General features: G+C 66.5%; 1 protein-coding gene across 2 annotated transcripts in view; it reads right to left on the bottom strand.

Moving 5' to 3' along the window:
- The window catches only part of KCNQ1 (potassium voltage-gated channel subfamily Q member 1), a 305399-nt gene extending 296398 nt beyond the window's left edge, over positions 1-9001 (bottom strand). For both annotated transcript variants that reach the window (XM_032879756.1, XM_032879758.1), the window contains exon 1: positions 8610-9001. In XM_032879756.1, the coding sequence (XP_032735647.1) occupies positions 8610-8986 (377 nt within the window). In that variant the 5' untranslated portion in view covers positions 8987-9001. The remainder of the gene's footprint in view (positions 1-8609) is intronic.
- Positions 9002-21295: the final 12294 nt, after the last annotated feature.

Consider the following 21295-nt stretch of genomic DNA (forward strand, 5'->3'; position numbering starts at 1 on the left):
GTAAAAGCACGCAGGGTCCCACGCGCCTCCCTCACGTCCGCACACGACTCGGCACGCAGCGGCCCCGCACAGGGACCTGACTCGTCCCCGTCTCTCCTGCCGGCAGAAGGACCACTCTGACCCGCAGCCTGGGACACGCGTGGTGCCGTCTGCTCTCTTTTGTGTGATGTTTCGGTTTTTGTTTTTGGGGGACTTTTTGGCCAATATTTTCGAGATAAGCGGCAGGATGTGGGCTGCTGGGGGGGTGGTCAGGGCACGCAATGCCCCCTCCGCTCAGATGCTAGCATCCCACAGACCGTCCCGCCAGAGGAGCACAGGCTCCTCAGCCTCGCCGGCTGCCCACGCCAGGGTCTGCGCTCCACCGGGGGGACCCTGCCGGTCCCTGTGCCGGCGTCTTCCCGCTCCAGGACCGCGGAGAGCTGTGCTCGCGCCCCGTGCTCACCTGCTGGGGCTCCGTGGGCTTCTGCGCCCTTGAAGCCCGGCCCCGTCACGCAGATGACCCTCCGCGAGAACACGCCATCTCCCTCCTGGCTTTTTTCTTTTGCTCTTTGCTTTCTCTGCAGGGGCCTGGGGCACGCCGGGATTGTTTCTCGCACAAACGTCTGTACCCACGTCTTCACGCGCCTGGCTTTGAGGTCCCGGAGGAGCCCCCAGAGTCCACCTGCTGGGCAGTGGGAGGGTCCAGCAGGCTCCTCCTCGGGCCTGTGCTCGCCCGGCACTGCGGACTGGAGCTCCCGCTCGGCGCTCCCGGCCAGGACGTCGAGAAGCTGAGTCTGTACGTGGGGGTTTATCCTGTCCCATCGCTTCCCTGCCTGTGACCGGCCAGCCCCACACAGTTTTAACTAGCCGGGCTTAGATTTCACAACATTCTGGGCTGCCCTAGCCAAAAACGCAGATGTAGCTTTTATAAAAGACCCACCGGACACGTCTCTGGACAGGAGGCCAATCCACACGGCCCATCAAGGTCAAATGTTCACGGCACGTGGCTCCCTGGGCACCACCTGAAACTCTCCTGGGCTCCCCCAGCAACCCCTTCTGCCATGTGGGGGGCACTTCTGGGAAGCAGTGGCCTGTCCCCTGGTTCGGGGCTTCCGCTGCTCCCCTGCCCAGCTGGGTAGGCGAGAAGCAGCCAGCAGGTAAAGGAAGCAGCCCCCGCGGGACCAGATGGTCTCTGTTCAGGAAAGCAACCCAGGGCTGAAGGGAGCTGGGGGTGTGGGGAGGGGGTCTCTGTCCAGCTGGCCTGGCCTTAGTTCCTGTCTTCTCGCTCCGGGGAGGCCTTCTCTGCATGGCACGTGGCCACCAAGTCAGCAGGAAGGTGCAGAGGAGCCCCCGTCCTGAGAACATTGTGGAAAGGAGCCGGGAGGGGGCCCAGCCCTGGGGCACCCAGGGGTGGGGGAGCCCACAGCCCCAGCCTCCCAGGGGCCCGGCCCCTGATGGCAGAGCGTGGCCGTCAGTGCTCTGCGGAGGGGCAGAGGGAGCTCTGCGGACTGGAGGTAAGGGCCGGCGGAGCGGGGCGCCTGTGGGCACGATGCCAGGAGAGGGACAGCCGCCTCACTTGACATCAGCGTCACACCCTCCTGGCAGAAGAGGGGCTGCTGGAGCCAAGTGGCCAGACCTCAGTTTCCCCAGCAGCAAGTGGCTGAAGAAAGGGGAACAGGGACCAGGTCCAGAGTCCTAGCTCGGGGGCGGGGGTGTGCGGGGTGGGCTCTCCCACCTGGGCCTGGTTCAGAGAGTTCCGCCCACCCCCTCTCTGGCTGCCCAGAGCCCTCCATGGACAGCAGCATCGCCGTCCCTGGGGCCATAGGGACCCAGCCTGTGGAAAGGCACAGGCTCCTGCTCGGGACGCACTGCCCCGTGCTCAGACCTGCACAGGTGGGCAGCGGTGGGAGGGTTTCCACCTGCCCTCGCCCCTGACCCCTCTCACCCCCGGCCTCAGGCACTGCGCCCACCACCAGACAGCATGCTGCTGTGGACAGGGAGACGTCCCCAAGGAAAGTGCTCTGCAGAGCACACCCACACCCTCTCCAACCCCCCGGAGCCGGCAGGACTCTCCTCCTTCCAGAGAACACCCTTCTCCCAAGCTCAGGAATGCGCTGGATAAAAATACCCACTGACAGAGATCGCCAGGCCCGGCCAGTCTCTGGGCTTGGAGCTTCCAGGCAGCAGGCTGAACGTCGCAGCCCAGGCTGGAGGGGGCCTGGGCTTCCGAGGCTGGGTGCCAGAGGTGACCCTGTCTCGAGGGCCTGTCCTGCCGGCTGCCAGGCGGGGAAGACCGAGACAGCCCCCGGGGGCCCTGCCCATCCGCCGGCCCTTCTGCCGTCCAAGAGCAGCTGAGCCACCGGGGGTCTCAGCTCTGGGGCGGGGCACCGGGGAAACTAGGCAAGGCTCCACCTGGGGCAATCTAGGAAGGTTTCCTGGAGAAGCCTGCGGTTCTGGTCAGCACGGCTTTAAGGCAGAGGCTGGAGCAGCCAGACGGAAGGCCTGTGAAAGCTGAACTCCCCCCCCACGAGGGAGTGGTCCTGCGACCCGGAGGGCCCATTCACCGTCCACAGCAGCGCCTCCAGGCTGGGCCTTGCCCGGGTGCCTGCTCCCTCCTGCCCAGCGGCTCCTCCCAACTCCTTCCAAGACAAACGGGTCAGCACAACCTCCGGCCACCCAAGGGGGCCTCAGCAGGCCTACCTGGATTCCAGCCCGGCTGGAGGAGGGAAGCTCGGGCTTCTGAGTCAGACGGCCTTGAGCACACACAGCTGTGTGGCCTTGGGCCCGTCACCTCCCCTCTCGGAGCCCCCAAGGTTTGCACATGGCACCACTCATCCCCCTCCCCTTGCATGGGGTTGAGGGGTAAAGGGAGCCCGACCCCTGTGCCCCAGCACCTTCACCCCAGCCACTGCCCACAAGAGCCCTGAGAAGGGGCCCCGTGTCACCCAGGCTGGGCACCAAAAGACAGACCGTCCCAGAGCCCAGATCCCATCACAAGCGCACATGAGGATGGGCTCGAGTCCCGCAGCCCCCACACTGAGGCCAATCCAGACCACCCTGCCCTCCGGGACATTTGGGGCTGCTCACAGCACCTGGGAGGCCTCAGGAGTGAAACTGGTGGCCCTCGCTGCCCCCCAGGAGGGATGGACGGTCGCCCCATGCTCTCGGGACCAGAGCCTCCTCCACCCTCTGCCCCTCGCCACCAGACCCTTCCGTGCAGAGAACAGAGCCACCCACACCTGGCCCACCGCGCCGCAACCAGATCCACGGGGTCACAGTTCAGAGGGTGTGGACAGTACAGTCCTCTGCGTCCCCGCCTCCAGCCACGGGGGCCGGGAGCACAGGGACTTCCAGAAACTTCTGTGTGGCCCAGGGCCCACGCAATGTGCACCCCCCACCGGCTTCTCCTGGGCCTGCCACACTCCCAGGGCAGACTGCTGTGCTTGGACGCCTGCTCCACTTCACAGGAGCCAGACCCGTGCTGGCTCCATCCCTCCAGAGAACAGGAGCCGCACCAGCTGAAAGCTGGTTTCAAACTCATGCCTGAGAAGGGCCACAGGGCTCACTGCATTCCCAGCCAGGGACCCCGGCAGGAGTGGCCACTCAAGCACGGGACGCGTGCATCCCCACCTCTCTGAAGGGAGCTGGTGGACGGGGACCCTCGGGCTGGGGACTCGCCCACACTGGCCTGCAAGTAGCACCCCCAGGCACAAGGGCTGGGAACCCCCACTCACGCCGGCAAAGATGTCCAGCCCCGGGGGAGCGCCCTCGGAGCTGGCTCCCGCAGGAGGGTTCTGGGCGCCCGACTCCCTGGGAGGCAGGGACACCAGGCGTGCTGGACGCGAGGGAGACCCTGGGGGATGCGGCACTCCAGGCCCCTCCCTGCTTCACTAGACGTGGCCTGTTTCCAGCCCGGAGCTGCTCACCGTTCCCAAGACCGGACATGGCAGGATCCGCTGCTTCTATGTCCGTGACAAGCCAGCTCCTGGGCCCTGGGGCAGCCCTGCCAGGTAGAGAGGTGCAGGGGTTTCCTGGGGTGGCCATAACAAAGCCTCACAGATGCTCACTGTCCCCCCGTCCCGGAGGCTGAAGCCTGGGATGCAGGCGTGGGCTGGCGGGTCCCCCCAACCCCTCTCTCCTCCTGTGTGGACGGCCATGCTCTCCCTGGGTCCTCATGGGGTCGTCCCTCTGTGGGTCTCTATCCCCTCTTCTCATAAGGACCCGGGTTCCACAGGGTCGGGCCACCCCGGTGACTCCCTTTTGATCCCCGCTTCCGAGGCCATCCTCTAAAGGCAGCCCCATTGTAGGTCCCATGGCTCAGGGCTTTGCCATAATGGTTTCAACAAGAACACAGCCCCTATGATCGCGAGAGCACACCCCACCACCCCGCAGCACACACAACCCCCGGCGGCCAGGCCCTGAGACCTCCGTGTCCCCGCCCCCCCAGTCACCAGCAGGTCACCCCATGGGCACAGAGCAGCAACTGGGACACCTCCCATCTCAGTTCCCTAGGACAGCCCCCAAGGTCTGGCCCCAGCCCCCATGACAGCCTGCTGCAGGGTACAGCCCCACTGAGGAGGGACTGTGAGTGCCGAGGGGTCCCTCTGTCCCTGAGGCACCCCCACCAGGGCAGGCAAAGCCCAGCAGAAGCCACTGACTTGGGGCCAGGCGCAGGGAAATGTCCTTTCCCTGCCACAAGCCTGCCGGAAGGGACTACCTGCCCGTCCAGCCTACCACGGAGGAGGGGGTGCACACCCAGATTGCTGGGGAACATGGCAAGGCTGCCCAGCCACGGGCCATGCTCAGACATGAAGCCCCATCCCCCGTCCACACTCTCTGCACTGCCTGGTCAGCCCACAGCCCGCACCAGGTGGCCTCCTGGCCCCAGACCCTGGCTTGTGCTCAGGGCTCCTGCCGATCCAGACTCTAAATTCTCCCATCCCGAGACCATCCCTCTCCTCCTGCCACCTTCCTCATGGCCTCGAGATCTCCCCCTTCCCGGGGTGGTGACATACGAGGGGCCTGTGATCCCCAAGTAAGCCAGGCCATGACCAGAGGACCAGGCCCCAGAGAAGGTGACACAGGAAGAGGCACCAAAAGGAACTCCAAGCTTCACCAGGAACCGGGGCAGAGGGATTGGGCAGAGGAGGCTCGAAGGGGACGGTGGAAAGAGACCGGACGGCCGTCCTCCTCACCACGCCTGCCATGCAGCCCACCAAACCACGGGCGGACCTCCGGCACGTCAGCGACTAACGCTCACTCGCTGTGAGGTGCGGCCAAAGCCACCCGGGGGCCTCAGAACAGCTGGGCCGGGTGACAGGAGGCCACGGCCAGGAGCGCCCAGTGGAGCTCGAGGGCTGGGGCGCTCTCCTCTCCCCCCCCCCCCCCCCCCCCTCAAGCCTCTCAGTGGACTTGATCTCCAAGCCCCAGGACGGCCAGAGCGGGTGCTGCCCGTGGAGGCCGCGCTGCACCTGCTGGGGTGGGAGCACCGGAGATGCAGGAGAACCGAGCGTCCGAGCAGCCACCGAGGCAGGAGGCCGGGTCCAGGCTTCGTGGGTGGGAGGACGAGGAGCCGCTGGGACAAGACAAGGTTCTGCACGGGCCACCGGGCCGCTGCGGAGAGCTGGGGGGAGGGGAGCAGGCGGAGGCAGGAGAGAAGGTGGGGCTTCCCGCAGCTCCTGGAACTGGAAGCCTCTCCCCAGTCAGGGGAAGGACAGGGAGCCCTGGAGGTCTGCAGAGGAAGGGGGTGCCCAGACCAGGGTCAGGGTGTGGAGATTGCTACGGGAATCCCGCTTCCTCCTTGGTCTGGGCCTCTCCCTGACAGCCAACTCCACCGAGACCCATTACGGGGAGACCAAACCCCACACCCCCAGCTACACTGGGAGTCGCCTCACGGTAGGGACGCAAAGGGTCCTGGGAGGTTGGGGGCCGGGGGGCAGGAAACCCGAGCGGACCGGGGCGTAGAGTCCTGCCCCCTGACCCCATCAGCCGGGCAGGCCAGGCGCACACAGGAAAGGCTGCTCTCCTGGCGGCTGGTGGGGGCAGGGGTTCCCCAAAGAGGAGGGGGACAGGATATCCTGGCTCGCTTCCCCAGCAGGGAGAGCGTGCCCAGGCTTGCAGGGCCCAGCGGGACAATGGCTCCCACATCCACCCACCTGCCCGGCCCTTCAAGGCCAAGGGCACGAAGCTGGCCAGCCACAGCAACAATCCTGTCCCTTTCGTGGAGTGACTCCGCAAGGACGTGGCCTTCTCTCACACTATCTCAGACACTTCTTAGAGCCACAGGAGGGCCAGAGTGGCTGCCGGCCACCCTGGGCCCTGGCCACTCAGCCACAGGCCACCGTTTTGACCCCAGCTCGAAGGTGAGGTCCCTTCCAAAGACTGGGCAATCCAGGGTCTGCTGACCTCCTAGACACATGGGGGGGGGCAGTCACCTTCCCAGGCCCCAGCTAAGCCACATGCCCTGCCTGGCCAGGATCCCCTCCAGCCCCCAGCCCACGTCAGGGGAGCTGCAGCGGCTGTCCACTCCCCAGGGCTGCAGCATACCTCCCACGGGGCAGGGCCCAGAGCAGGAAATGACTGACCCAAGGTCACACAGCCACTCCAGGAGCATTCCTTCCTGGCTCGCCCCCGCGGGGAAGATGCTCGGCCACTATCTCCAGAAGCCACCCCTGCCGGCCAGCTCCACGAGAGGCCGGGCAAAGGCAACTCTGCTGAACAAACTTCCGAGAGCTGAACAATCAGAATCAGGAAGAAAACACGAGTGTAAGCAGAGACTTCCTCTGGGGTGCGGCGAGCCCTCTTCCTCCACACGGCACCACCGCGGCCAGGGAGCCCAGGCGGCGGGCACCCGCAGACCTGCACCCCTGCGACGCAAACCAGTGGGGCTTCAGGCTGCCCCTCGCCCTAGCAGCTGTCCAGAGGTGAGGAGGCACCGCGACACCTCCTGGCGGCCCTCCAGGCATGCCTCCTGCCTGCGCCCGGCGCTGGCCTCTCAGCAGGGTCTTCTCCGGGACCCAGCTGTGGAGCCCATCCCACCCCTGGGTTTCTCAGAAGAGGGCCGGGAGGCAAGCAGCCCGTGTGAGCAGCGGCACCCACAAGGCTGACACTGGCTGGACTTTGACACAGCTGGTGTCGGACTCGTGGGATGCCTTGGGGTCCACGCATGCAGACCCTCCCCGACGCCCTGAGACAAGCCACTGCTGCAGCCATGAGCAGGGCCGTGCCCTCCCCCAGATCAGCCGCAGTCACGGGGCATGCACGCTCTGACACTGTGGCAGGTGGGGGCTGGGGTGGGGAGGAGGCTTCAAGACTTGGGCCCATCCATGACTCCAGGGACACAGTCCCCGAGACCTGCCTTCCTGCTGCGAAAGCCATCTTCTTTGCACAGAGGGAGCACCCCGATCCTACCTACGCTTACAGAGGAGCCAAAGCGTGAGGCTGAGGCTGCCCCCTCCCCGCCCTGCCTCACCTGCCCAAGACCATGCTCCAGGCCAGCCGGAGCCTGACGCCCGCAGCACCCCTGGTGCCCCAGTAGCGGCCGCCGGCAAGAGGTAAAAGGGTCCCGAACCCCTGCCCTCTGCCTTCCCAGGTATCTCCCAGCCACTGGCCGGCCAAGGCAGCAGGAATGAGCACCTGTCACCACCAACAGGAAACCAGAGGGAGCCCCCCAGTCCTCATGATGCGTGGGGGGATGGCCAAGTGCGGGCTCCGGGGCCAGAGGCTGGCACTGTACCAAGAGGCTGAGGGCTGGGCAGCCAGGAAGTGGAACCACAGAAAGGCAGGGGAGGTCTCCAGGCGGGCAGCAAAGAGGGTGGCCCCAAGGAGGTGACTTCCTTGTACCCCCCGCCCAAGGAATGGAGTGGCCCGCCCTGCCCCACTCAGGCACGCGCGGCAGGCATCAGAGCCACCTGGGTGACAGAGCCCAGGTGCACCCTCTGGGACACAGCTGCCGCCCATTGAGGGCTGGAAACGTGGGCCCAGTCCCGCCCCTCCCCGGCGCCCCCTCCAGCCTCCTCTGCTTCAGGATCCTCGTCCCCTGCCGGGGGGTGGGGGAGAGGGGGGAGGCCTTCCCCGCAGCCACAGGGACCCCCTCAGGGGACAGCGCTCAGCCTGCCACCCTCTGGGGCAGCCCTGCACCCGCTGGCCCAGGAGACGCCCCGCACGTGGCCTCCCTTGAGCGGGGACATGTTGCTGCCACAAGCAGGAGCTTTGGACCCTCCCCTCCTGGGGGCTCCTGAGTCCTGGGTGCCCGCCGACCCTGAGAAGTTCTCTCCCTTGCACCCAAGGACAAGCTCCCAGGCACGCGTCCTTTCCCAGGAGGATTAACACCTGGACCGTCCTTCCCGGGAGGAGTGCAGCCAACTTCTGGGCTGGGCAGCCTCCCCCCACATGCCCGGGCAGAGCCAGCGGGAAGCCCCCCTGCCCCGGAGTCGGACCCACACCGCCCTGGACGTCACAGGACGGGCTCTTCAGAGTCGCTGTTTCCCCCATTAACCTCTTCCTCCCTCCGGCAGCTCCCAGTCGCAGCAGGCGCGGTCCCCGCAGCAGCAGGTGGCACGAGACAGCCCCCCCCCGCGCCCCTCTGCGGCCCGCGGAAGCCCCCGGGCGCGGGCGGCGGCGGTACTCACACGGCGAAGTGGTAGACGAAGCACTTCCAGCCGCTGGGGCGCTCGAGGAAGTTGTAGACGCGGCCCTGGATGTGGGTGCGCGCGAGCAGCGGGCGGCGCGCGCTGTAGATGGAGACGCGCGGGTCGAGGCTCACCGGCGGGCGCGCCGCAAGGTCGGCGGGCGGGGGCGCGGCGGGGGGCGCGAGGGGCGCGGGCCCGGGGGCGCCGGGGGGCGCGATGGGTGCGTAGAGCGCGCCGCCCGCCGGGCCGCCCTCCGCCAGCTCCAGCGAGAAGGGACACTTCTTGGCCAGGCCCGAGCTGCCCCGCCGGGAGCCGGGCAGGCGGCCGCAGCCCCAGCGCTCCTTGTCGGGCCTGGGCGGGGAGGAGGCGGCGGCCATGGCCAGGCAGGGCGCGCGGGGAGCTGCGGCGAGGGCGGGCGCCGGGGGCGCAGTGCGGGAGGCCGCTTCTGCCGGCGGGGCCGCGGGGGGCCGCTGCCCGCCCCGCCCGGGCGTGGGGGCGGGGCCGGAGGGGGCGGAGGCCACGGGCGGGTCCCCGGGGATGGCGGCCCCGCCCCCCGCCCCTGGCCAGAGGCCCCGCCCGGACCTACCGGCGCTCCCGGACGCCCCAGCCCGCGCCCCGGGCCGTTCTGCCGCTTGGCCGCCGGGTCCCGCCGGGTGGGCGCCCACCTGCTCCTCCCGCCTTTCTGCACTCACTCGCTCCGCCCGCTCCGTCCCGCGCTCCTCTGCTCCGCCCCACTTGCGCCCACGTGCGCGCCCCGCCCCCCACGCCCACCTGCTCTCCGGGTGCCGAGCGCCCTGCTGAGCTGGGGAGGAAGGCCCGGGCGCAGGTGCAGCGACTGCTAAGCGCCCGGTCAGGGCAAAGAGCTGGAGAGGGCACGGGCACCCACTTCACTGGAGGGAGGCTGGGGTTAATGGGAGAAAGGGGGGCACCCTAGGGCACGCGCGGACTCACCGTCTTGACACTCGCAGGGCGGCGGGTGAGCTCCTCCAACACCCTGAGCAACCCCCTTCCCTGTGCCCGCCCATTGACCCTGTGGGTGGAGAAAAATGCGGTCGGGTCGGTGCCCACTGGGGGCCATCGGACAGGAGGCAAGCCTGGGTCACTGTCGGTCAGGGACAGCCATTGGGAGCCCTGCCCATGGGAGATGTGGGGCCCACTGGAGACAGCCCGCCAGCGGTGTGGGCAGGGCCTGACCGCGGGGCAGGTCACGGCAAGGCATTTTCAAGGACCTAGGGATGGGCAGAATGGGTGTTTTCTCCTCCTGGAGCTCCACCCTGGCTTTGCCATGGCACCCCATGGATTTCCCCGGACGCCGGGGGTGAGGGGTTTAGAGGCAGGATGGGGTCCAGTGTGTGAGGTCCTCCACCCTGCCTTGGGCCATCGCTGGGCAGGCAATTGGTTCCCTGCACTTTGGGGTGTGGGAGTGAAGGATCGGGGAGGGGGACAGGGAAAAAAGGCCTCTCTGGGGACGTTGCCCAGGGAAGAGGGGTCACCGCAGGACTTTCATGTAAGGGACCAGAACGTACCAGACACTTCCCGGGTCTTCCTGAGCACCCAGGCTGATTGATTTCACGTACCCGCCCCCCCCCCAGCAGAAAACCAGGTCCTGATGGTGGCTAGGGTACCCGTAACCCCTGACGGCCCCCCACGACCAGCCGTTTGTATTCCCAGACAAATGAGTGACGTGGGTCCCAGCCTGTGCCCGGCACTCCGGAGACTGCAGGGCCACTGAGGCTAGGGAAGCTCCCTGGGGAGTACAACCCCGGGCAGGCAGCCAGAGGGAGGTGGAGAGTCTGCCTCCGCAGAGCCCCAGGGGACAGGCGGGGGCATACAGGGGGCATTCAGTCGGTGCTTTCTGAATGCATGCACGTGGGAGCGAGTGCTGTCCACACGGCCACTTCACCCTCCAAAGGAGGACGACGCTCTTCTACTGGGTGGTGTTGGAACACGTGGAGGGCCGTGGAGGAAGGAGAGAAAAAAAGTATGCTTGGACCCACCTCTCCCAGGCCACGAAGGAAGAGCAGGTTTCAGAAGGATCAGAGGCTTAGATATAAAAGTCGAGCTGGGGTCACGTGGGTTCTGTAAGCAGGTCCGGGGAATTCCGCAACCACCTGTAGGCAGGGAAACACGTCCAACGGTGCTTGAAGTCCAGACAATAGCTGAAATTAGCAAAGTCGGAAAGACCAATGAGCAGCGGGCAAGAGTGTTTACGACCTCGATGGCAGGTCAAGGATTAACCACGCTGGCTGGCGCGGGACATCCGACATGGGAGAGACCGCAGACAGCCCGCGGAGAGGTGGGCCGAAGACGCCAAGAATTCCCAGGGCAAGGGGGAGTCTGTGATCTTTGCACTTAAGAAGAAACAAGCAACGTCAGTGGTAACAAGTAAAATGCAAATTAAAAGTGCTTGCCGGCCGGCGGCATTGCTCCCCTATGGGATTGGCAGTGGTCCAGAGGTTTGGACGTCCACACGCTCCGAGGGCGAGGCCCCCAGGGTCCGCGCACGCACATCGCCGGTGGGCGGGGGCCGGCGTTACTGGCCAGGCGCTCAGGGAAGCTTCACTTTCAGGAACGGACCCAAAGCCCCGTGGAACGCAGAACGCGAGGCACGCGGCGCTGGTCACAACAGGAAACCTCTCAGACGACAGGAACGTCCCCCCAGGAGCTGAACGGAGCGCCGCACAGTCCCCCCGGAGACCCCGTTGTCAGTATTTTCACCAGCGTTTGAGGTCGGAGGAACTCAAAGAGCCCCCGTCACAGTAGTGCTAGGACTCCTAGTACTCTTACTTTGGGATTATGCACGGGACGTTAGGCTCCTTGAGAGCCAAGACTTTCGGTGTAAGGGAGGGAGGAGGAGGAAACCCGGGAGGTACAACCCATCCTTGAGTTCGAATCGGGAACAGTGGCATTAACCGCTGTGCCCTTTGTCTGCAAACAAAGTTAGTCTCTTGCCCATGCACTGAAGAGTTTCAGGAGGGGCCTGTCCACAGCAGGATGATCCGAGTGTGAAACAGAATCACGGAGCAGAAGACACCCAGTATCTTCCAAAGAACCTCCGTTCACAGCGACGCAACAAGAGAGCCTCCTTGACCCTCTGCTGGTAGCTCGGGCTCCTTGTTCTGCAGCCGAGTACGGAAGGGACGGTCGTGCGGGTCCTGCCCGCCCCGTTAGTACTGACCTTCAGGAGGAAGAAGCCACAGGTGCCGCACATGGCGCTACTTCCTCCTGCCCCCGTGAGTCCTGTGATGTCGGGGACGGCTTTGAAGCCGGCGGCAGGCAGGGCGGGGTGCGAGTCGGGGCAGAGATTAGACCCAACGACCGCTGAATTGGCCATTGTTGGGCGGCCGCTGAATACGGCTGTGACAGGAACAACCGGACTTTTGTGTCTGCTTCTGTATTTTTAAAATTATGACAGGTCGCCCCCCACGCACCTGGGGAGGCTTGGAAGGCCATGTGCCGGGCTGGGGCCGTGGCGGGGAGAGAGCAAGGGGCTCTCGGGGTGCCCTGAGCCATGTGGGAAGTTGCTCCGGGGACCCTGGGCCGTGGCAGGGGGACTCTGGGAAGCATGGGAAGCCGGCTGGGGACTGCCGAGAGCTCCCTGCGGACTCCCAGGAGCCGGGAGTGGCCTGGGAGAGGGACTGAGGCCCTGGGCTGACCGGTGGGAGCGGGCAGGGGGTGAGGCCAGGTGTGCGGGCATGGGGAGCCGGGTTGGGACTCACTGGGCTCAGGGAGGGAAGGGCCCAGGCTCCCAGGAGCAGGAAGTACAAGCCTGACCCAGGCCCCAGCCGACCAGCTGCCTTTCAGATCCGCCCTCCTGCCCACAGCCCCTCCCTAGGCTGAACACGGCCCTCAGCTCCCCTCGTGGCCCCCTGCATCCCGCACCCACCCCACATTCCTTCCGTGGGGTCAGAGGGTGGTCAAAGACTCTTGGGTAAAATGAGGCTGGGGATGGTGGGCATGTGTGGCTCCTGCGAGGTCTGTGGGCCGGGGGGCACCACCAGAGGCTTCCCAGCTGGCGACCTCAGACTCAGCCTCCAGTCCTCACTGAGCACCCGTCGTTCCGGCAGCAGCCCTGCCCTCCTGGGAGTTAGGGTGCACGGGAAGAGCGGCGAGAGGGGGAGGGCAGGCTGCTGGGGGCAACCCTCTGGCTGGTGAGGGTCCCTCGGAAGCATGACAGCACACTGGGGAAGGCTTTTCCCCCTGCCGCCGGCCCCACGCTTGCCTTTTCTCCAGCCTGGCCCGTGGGCGGCTGTGCACATGGGCCCTAGACACTTGCCCTCTGCGGAGACCCCTGCTGCCCCAGTCGGCGGGGACAGCAGCCCCGAGGCAGGGTCTCCAGCTGCTGGACACGGAACGGCCTGGGCTCTGGGGGGGCACGAGCTCCCCGTGCAGATAGACGCGGGGCAGCCAGGGAGGCCCCAGGAATCGGCATGTCAGGGAGTTCCTCTTCCTCCCACGCAGGGGACCCTGAGCATCCCCAAGTCTGGGCACCACACTAGTACAGAGACCACACGGGAGCCCTTGGGTGCCGAGCTGACCTCGTCTCTCCCCCTGGAGGGCTGGATCAATGTTACGCCACGGAGCCGGCCAGCTCCGACTGTGTGCCCGGCCCCGCCAGCAAGAGGCCTCGCCTCGGTGGGTCTCACGGCCAAGCAGGACGGACCGCGCTGGACAGGCCGTCACTGCACGGGTGCCAGGGAGGTGGGAGGCCCCTGCCCTGTCCCCTCCACTTGCCGCCTGCGCTCACTGCCCCACCTCCTTCCAGGGCACTAGGCTAGGGGCTGTGTGTGGGCCCGTGTGTGCGCACACATTACAGGGCACGTGGGCATGCACGGGTCCTTCCTGTGTACAGGTACGGCACATACGTATGCGTGTGCACCCACCCAAGCCCTTTTGTGACCACAGTGGGACGGAGGTGCCCTGTCCACACCCCTAAGGACAGCCTTGGAGCAGTAGGGTCTGGTGGGTCAGGAAGGAAGAGGCGGTGGGAAGAGAGGCCAGAGCGGTGGAGTTGACGGCCACGCCCGCGGACTCACACGCCCACGCTCCGCCCTCCCAGCCCAGGACCCCAAGTCCCGCCCGGTGTCCCATGGGCGAGTGGCGAGCTTCCCCGTGTTTTCTTTGGTCTGAGGGTAGCTCATGCGGCATCACGGCTCCCCTGGCTCCTCTCCTGCTCCCTGTTCGGGGGAGTCCCCGAGACGGCTCTCGTGGCACAGCCCGGCCCCTCTGCAGCCCTTCTGCGCGCGCGTGGGGCCCCTGGCACTTGCTTTGTGGGGGGCTTGTCTTCGGAAGGGCGTCGTAGCTGGTCCCCTCCCATCCCCCCACCGGCCTTGGAGCCCCCCTCCCCTTCAGAGCTCGAGCCCTGGGGACCAGCCCCGAGAATCCCAGCAACGAGGGTCAAGGCAGTGGCTACCACGGGGCAGGTCCTGCTCGCAGCCGTCCTGGCTGTGGTCCCTGGGGACGGAGAAGTCAGCCTGGGGACTTGGGCTCAGCCCCGGCTGGCGGCCCGCCTGCTACTACCTCTGCTGGGAGCGCGCCAACTGCTCACGAAGTCGAGACTCGACCTTTGCGGGCCCGTCCAGCTGTCATGAGCGTGTGCGGCCTCGTGCCCTTTGGTGAAATCACCCCAAAAACGTGCCGCTTCAGACACTCACCCTAATCCTTGGTTTCCTGGTGGCCTGCGAGGGTGGGGTCTGCGGTCCTCCAAGCCAGGCAGGGTCCCGGGGGGGCACACCCCTGCCCAGCCCAGCCCGGAGAGAGAGCAGCCCTCACCCCTGCACCCGGCCTCCGCTGCCCCGGCTCTAGGAGCTTCTGACACCCGAGCAGGCCTTTCCTTGCTGGACAGGCAGGTGGGTGTCCCCGGCCACCTGGAGAATGGCGGCCAGGGGGACCTGGACTAGGTGGTGCGTCCCCCACCCCCCAGGGCCAGCGGGGCCATTTCCTGGCCAGGGTCCTCGTCCGCTTGGCTGGTGTGGCTGACTGCACTTCAGCCAATGGGTGGCTCCTCCGAAGGGGCTCCTGGGGCCTGCCTCGGAGCCAGAGCCAGCCTGGGCCTCAGCCAAGAGTGGACTTGGACAGGACAGGTGAGCAGGTCAGGCCAAAGGCTGGCAGGGGGGCTGGGGGAGCGGGTGGAGCCAAGAGCAAGACGGGATGAATGGAGGAGAAGAGGCAGGGGTGAGCGGGGCGGCGAGCCAGGACTCCCTGGGCGCCTACTGAGTTCCCAGCCTCGCCTGGCTCCAGCGCAGGGGAGGCCCGGTGAGCGGAAGGCCAGGCCCGGCGTGCGGGGTAGAGGTCTCATCTGGGAGATCCACTAACCAAGGGAGAAGCCACAGGGAGCCTCGGAGACCGTGCACAGCACCTTGCCGAGCCCTCCCCTGCTCCCCCGAAGCTCCCTGAAGCCCGTGAAAGAGCCGTCCCTGCCGGCGGGTGGGCCCCGGAGGGCTGAGACTGACCCACTCGTGGCTGCGCGTCCAGGTGCCCAGGAGGGGCGGCGAACGGTGGTGACCGGGCGGCTGGAGAGGGGAACGGAGGCGCGGGGGGGTGGGGGGTGGCAGGACGCATGGATGGATGGGGGTGGCAGGTGAATGGATGACGGACAGACGGACCACCCTTCCCTCAGTTACTCGCACAAACATCACCTTTGTGATGAGGTAGTCCTTGACACGCCGTTTAAAATAAAATCCCCCAACCGTGGGTTCTTCCCTGCTTTTCCCACAGCCATTTTAATCGTTTCTTTCTTTTATTTCGTTCTGATACGTCTCATTGTTCATTGTGTCTCGCCTGCCCCCGGCACGGTGTTGGCACGTAGGAGCTGCTCGATAACCGGTGACAGAAGGAGCGGAAGGGTGACGCATGGCGGGGACAGCGGGGCGGTGCCCGGGGACCGGGACGTGGGGCCCCCATGGAACCCTGCCTGTAATAAGCCTTGCTGGCCCCGGAGAAGGGGAAGTTGGTTTCTTCACACACACGGACACACGGATGCAGACACGCAGACACACAGACACATGGACACACACACAGACACACAGACGCAGACACACAGACACACAGACACATGGACACACACACAGACACACGGACGCAGACACACAGACACACAGACACATGGACACACACACAGACACACGGACGCAGACACGCAGACACACGGACGCAGACACAGACAGACACAAACACAGGTCCCGGCACCGCAAGCTCACTTCCCCAGGGCCCTGGGGCCTGGAGGGCTGCAGTGACTACAAGGTCGCAGGGCTCCGTTGGGACTGCTGTCCCGGCCCAACAGCCCTGCCAGCGGCGTTGTCACGTGCTCGCCTCGCCAGGGGACCAGGCGTCTCTGCCGTCAGGGGAGGGTTAGCCCAAGCCCCACGGCCCCTCCCGCAGGTGCGCCCGCAGCAGGAGGGACAGACTCCGAGTGCCCCAGGGGACGGGGGAGCCCCCTCCCTGGGGATCCCCCTCCCTGGGCCCAGCCTCCCGCAGCCACATCTGCTCTGCCCTGCCTGAGTGGGGGGCCGCCCCCCATGCTGGAGGAGACGCTCCTTTATTTGTCGTTCCGCCTTGGACCCGCAGCACCCTCCAAGGGCCGGGGTGGGTGTGTGCCTGCCGGCAGGCAGCTCCACAGGCTCCGCTCCAGGAGGAGAGGACTGGAAGGAGAGGGCCTGGGGGAGGGGTGGGCCAGGTCGACGGCCCCTTCCAGGGTTGATGGAAACGCGGGCTCCTGGCAGAGAGGTGGCCAACACAGGTGCTGCCCAGGAGGCTGGACGCCGGAGGCCTCGCCGCCACCCTCTGCCCCTTCCTTTTCTGGTCCCTGCTCCTGGGGACGGAGGACAAGGGCCCAGCAGCCAGACCCAGGATCCTGGGCTGGGATCCCGAAGGACCCTCAGGACCTGGCTGGGGCCGTGTGGGACGAGGGCCCCCTGGGGACAGCTTCACAACCACGGGTTCTGGGGCGGGCAGGCCGGGCTGGGGGGCTGGGTCCGCTAGCCGTGTAGATGGGGCGGCAGACCCCGGACAGGGGGAGGGTGGTGGTCTGTGTTGTTCTGCATGGGCGACCTCGAAAGCCACGGAGCTCTTGGCCCCTGCTGGGGGCATTCAGGTGGGCGCTTGGTGGCCCTGTCCTGCAGAACCTGACCTGTCCTCTCTACCCGGGAGGGCCAGAGGGGCGCCGACCTTCCTGAAGGTGACACCCTGTGTGGCCGGCGGCAGGCACGGGGCAGGTCTGCCCGTCCAGGGCCACACGGGTGCTGGCGTCCTCCTTCCCAGGACTCAGCTGAGTCTCTGTGGGTCTCTGTGGTCAGCCTGCCCACCTCCCCCCCACCATAGAGGGACAGTGACCTGGGGATGCTGGTCCCGCTCTCTGCCCATGTGACCACTCCCAAAAGGTCACGTGAGACCAGTCCCGTCCATCGCGTGTGGTGCCGGCCCCCCGGCCAACTGCACAAAGTGAGGGAGGCTGGTCTGGATGCACCCCCGGCCCCGCTGAGTTTGTCCCATCTGCCCCCAGTGGCTCAAACACAGACACACACCCCTGCACACTTGCTCGGTCCCCCAGCAGCTGTGGTCTGAGCCCAGGAGGCACCAGCGGCCTCAAGGGCCCACAGCTTCGAGCAGGAAGCAGACGGGCAGCAAACAAGTACATGGAAAGTCACTCCAGAGGGCCAGGTTCCCAGAGAATGCCACCTGGAATCGAGGGAGAGAGACCCAGTAGACCCCTGTGCTGGGAGGGGGGGCGTGTGGAGGAGCAGGGGGACAGCAGAAGGGAGGTGGGGACAAGGGAGCAAAGGGGAGTCCAGACGCCTGGAGAGAGGGAGGTAGGCGATGGCCAGGGGAGGACAGGGGCCACGGGCTGGTTTGTGTTCTGTGCGACAATAGGGAGCCATGAGGGTTGTCGGCAGGAGAGAAGCACGGGCTGGTACTGGGCTGGGGGTGGCTGGGGCGGCAGAGACAGAGGGGCAGGACAGGAACGGAGGAAGGGGCCCCACAGGCTGGAGAGTCTGGGGAGACCCCCTCACTCTGCACCCTCCCTGACACCTGCAGGGTTCTCCAGGCTGCAGGGGTGGGGTGTGTGAGCCCAGGCTGGTCCTTCAGAGGTGGGGACTGGCCCTGCAGAGCCCCCAGCTGCCCGCCTTACCAGGGCTGCGATCTGGCCCTCTGCACATGGCCTGTTCAGAGTCTGGTCCATGGGCCCTGAGGCCCCGAGGGCTTGTGGGTTCCACATGCCCGGGTCCCCTTATTTCCTAAGTGGTCTCAGAAAACCCCTCTACCCGCTGGGTGGGCTCCCGGCAAAGCTACGGGCTGCACCACAGGCACTGGTCCGAGCCCTCCCGTCCAAGGGCAAAGCTGGCTTCTGCCACCCAGACCACCTCCGCCGTCCTGACATGCTCGCAGTCCTGGGGCGCCCTCTGGTGGCCGTAGGGGTCCCAGAGGGCAGGCCTGAGGCCGTCCCCCAGTCCTCCCTGAGCTCCAGATGGATCCTGGGGGAGACAGAGGGGTCATCGGGGCTCTGTGGCCAGGTGTGACCCAGCGGTTCCAGAAGCTGGACTATTCGGGGACCCGCTTTTCAGAGAAACTGAGGCCCAGAGTGGTTCAAGAGCTGAAGGATGCTCAGGGCGTGAGCCCTGGGTTCCGGGGTTCCCGACGGCACCCCACACACCCCGCCTGGCCTGCATGAGAATGCTCAACGGGGGTCGCCTCTAGGATCCCGCGCCCCAGGGTCAGCCGTTCCTGCTGGCTAGAGAGAGAAACTGAGGGACGTCAGTGTGGCTTGGCCGGACCCAGCCCTGGGCCACACGTGGAGCGGGTGACAGCCAGTGAGGCGGCCCCTACGAGAAGCCCCTGTGGGAACCCAGAGGCCAGAGAGGCTGGTCCTCTGAGCCAGCGGCTTTGGGAACAGCAGGCCTGTGGGTCTGCTGTGCCCTGATCAGGTGGTGCCCGTACTGGTCATGGCATTGGCTGCCCAGGTGCCAGGGCTGCAGGGCAGGGAGGGGAGGAGCAGGGAGCTGGCGGGCAGGTGTCCCGTGTGCTGGGCTGGGCTACCCTCACTCTGCTCGCTGGCAGCAGCCGCATGTCAGGGCGCCGGGAACAGGGACAGCAGGTAGGTGCCCCGGACTGCCAGCCTCCAGGTGGGAGCCGGAGGAGGGGGTCCCCTGCTCCCAGGTGGGGCGGTGGGTGCTGTGGGAGGGGACGGGCTCTGGCCACCTCCTTGACTCCTGTTTTAGTCACTGGGTCTGGAGGGAACCCCGCCTTCCCCGGGCGGTGGCGGGACAGCCTCTCTGTGGGTGAGGCAGGGCCTTTGGGAAGGGGAGGCCCCTCTGCCCCCGGCCCACAGCCAGCACTCGGGGCGAGTCTAGGGAGGAGGGATGGCTCCAAGGCCCGGGGTCCTGGTCTGCCCAAACCACCAGGAGAGTGGGGGGGGGGGCCTCCAAGGCAGGCCCTTTCCGGGTGGGGAAACCCACCCGCACTGCCCTCTCCCAGCTCCGCGCCCTCCACGCCTGTCCCAGCGAGACCTGCATCCTCACGCGGGGACAGGGGCCACGGTGCTGCCCTCTGGCCTGCAGAGCCTGGTGTGGGACTGGTTGGGGCCTTCTCCCTGCTGCTCTCCCCCTGCATCTCATGGAGGAAGAGAAGGGCCCAGAGAGGCTGAGGGGCCTGCCCGAGGTCACACAGCGTGGGGAGGAGCTGGAGCAAGACTCCTGGGGCCCAGCTGCCTGGCCGCGTCCACCCTGGGGCCGTTTCCCTGACGGCCTCTGGAAAGCGGTGGCTGTTCGCCCCCCACGCGAGAGCCCCCACTACTTTTGCGGACAGGACTGGAGATTTTGCCTCCATTTCCCGGATCAGGATGTGTGGGAGAGGATTCCAACCAGGGGTTAGACAGGATCCCACCCGCGGCTTCCTTGACTCGCCCCCACCCCAGGAACAAGGGGGGCATTGAAGCCCCAGAAACCTGCTCATGCAAATCCTATTTGCATGCCCTGCCCACCGGGCCCATTTGCCTGGCCTCGGGCAACGTGCCACCACCAGCACCCCCAGTGCCTGGCACCACGCCCAAATGCTCCCCCCACCCTGTCCCCAGGCTGGATGGGGGGGTGAGGGGTGGCTGTTGGATGATGAGGTTGGCGCTCCCCAATTCTGCTTGGAACCCCATGTCCCATTAGTGAGGCCAGAGGCCCAGAGTCAGATGAGGAAGGCCAGCGGCCACCCCCTGCCATCCCTTCCAGGCCCCCTCCCCCGCCCAGCCAGCCTGAGGACTGGGCCCCAGGCCCCAAACCCCCAGCGCCCCCACATCCCACTGTATGCCTCCTGCTTGCAGCACGCATGTCCAGATGTGGCCAGAAGTGACCAGACTAGGCAGCTGGCCTGACAGGTCCTGGGCAGGCGGGAGGGAGGGAGGGCTGGTCCCAGACAGCAGCCCCGTGGTCCCTGTCCTGGCCCCCCGGCCCCCAGCGAGCCACACACTCTCCCCACCTTGCCACCTGTACCGTAGGTAGAGGAATGTCCCCCAGAACCTCAGAATGGGACCGATCAGGGGGATGCGGTCTTCACAGGCGTCACTGCTTAAGATGAGGTCAGAGTGGGGACAGTGGGTCCCTATCCATTGACCAGTGTCCCCATGAGATGAGGAACGTTTGGACAGAGAGACACGGGAAAGGCCACGGAAGGATGGAAACAGACACTGGGGCCCGGGGACCACTGCCCAGGGACACCTGGAACCCCCAGGAGCCAGAGGGGGCGGGGAGGGGCCCGTGACACCTTGATGCGGGACTTCTGGAGCCAGAATCCAAGGGCTCTGAGCCACCCTATTTGCAGGACTTTGTTGGATATGCCCTGTACCCCCTCCCATGGGCCCCGGCCCGGGCCTTGTCACTTCCCAGACACACCCAGGCCTTGTCCAGGTCCCCACCTCCTGGTAAATAGTCACCAGCTTGGAAAAGCCACATTCAAATCCCGCCCAGTTTCCTGCTCAGGGAGCGGGAAGCCAGGAGGATTTGCATTCCACCCGGGAGCCAGGTCTGGATGCAGGAGAGCTTGGGGGGAGCTCACCCTGGCCTGGGTCTGTGGGGGGTCCGGGGGGGCACTAGCAAGCCTGTCCACCTCAGTTCCTCGGCCCTCTGGGCTGGTGGCTGCAGGAGTGTCCCGGACGGCTTCACACAGGACCCAGCACTGTGCGTCACCTCCCAGGGCCGCAAGCTCTGCAAGGAGCGGCTGGGGGTCCTGCCTCTCCTCTCCCAGCTTCCGGGGCTCCAAGCGGTCCTGGGCTTGGGGGCACATTGCCCCGGCCTCTGCCTGTGAGGTCACGTGGGCTTCTATCCCTTCCCTGCGAGGACACCGGTGCCTGGGTTAGGAGCCGCCCCAACGACCTCGACTCATTCCACGGGACGCCCCATCCACAGGTGCCGGGAGCTGGGACTTGGGTGTGTCTGTCTGGGGGCCCAGCGGGGTTGGCCGTGGGGGTGCAGGTCCCTGTCGTGCAGGCAGGGTCGCACTCCCGCCCGTGAACACAGGCGGCCCCTCTCTAACAAACACAGGGTGGGCCGATGGGGGAGCTGCCATGGGAAGGGGTTTCACCGAAGGACGTGTCCGGGGCGGGGGGCAGCGGGCACCCCAGAGAAGCTGGGAAACTGGCTCAGAGGGAGGGGGTCTGGAACCGTGGCTGGGCAGCCGAGATGGTGGGGAGACCGGGCTTCACAGGG

Source organism: Lontra canadensis, unplaced genomic scaffold (assembly GCF_010015895.1).
Source record: "Lontra canadensis isolate GAN:19392208 unplaced genomic scaffold, GSC_riverotter_1.0 scaffold66, whole genome shotgun sequence".
In the NCBI taxonomy this organism is placed as follows: domain Eukaryota; kingdom Metazoa; phylum Chordata; class Mammalia; order Carnivora; family Mustelidae; genus Lontra; species Lontra canadensis.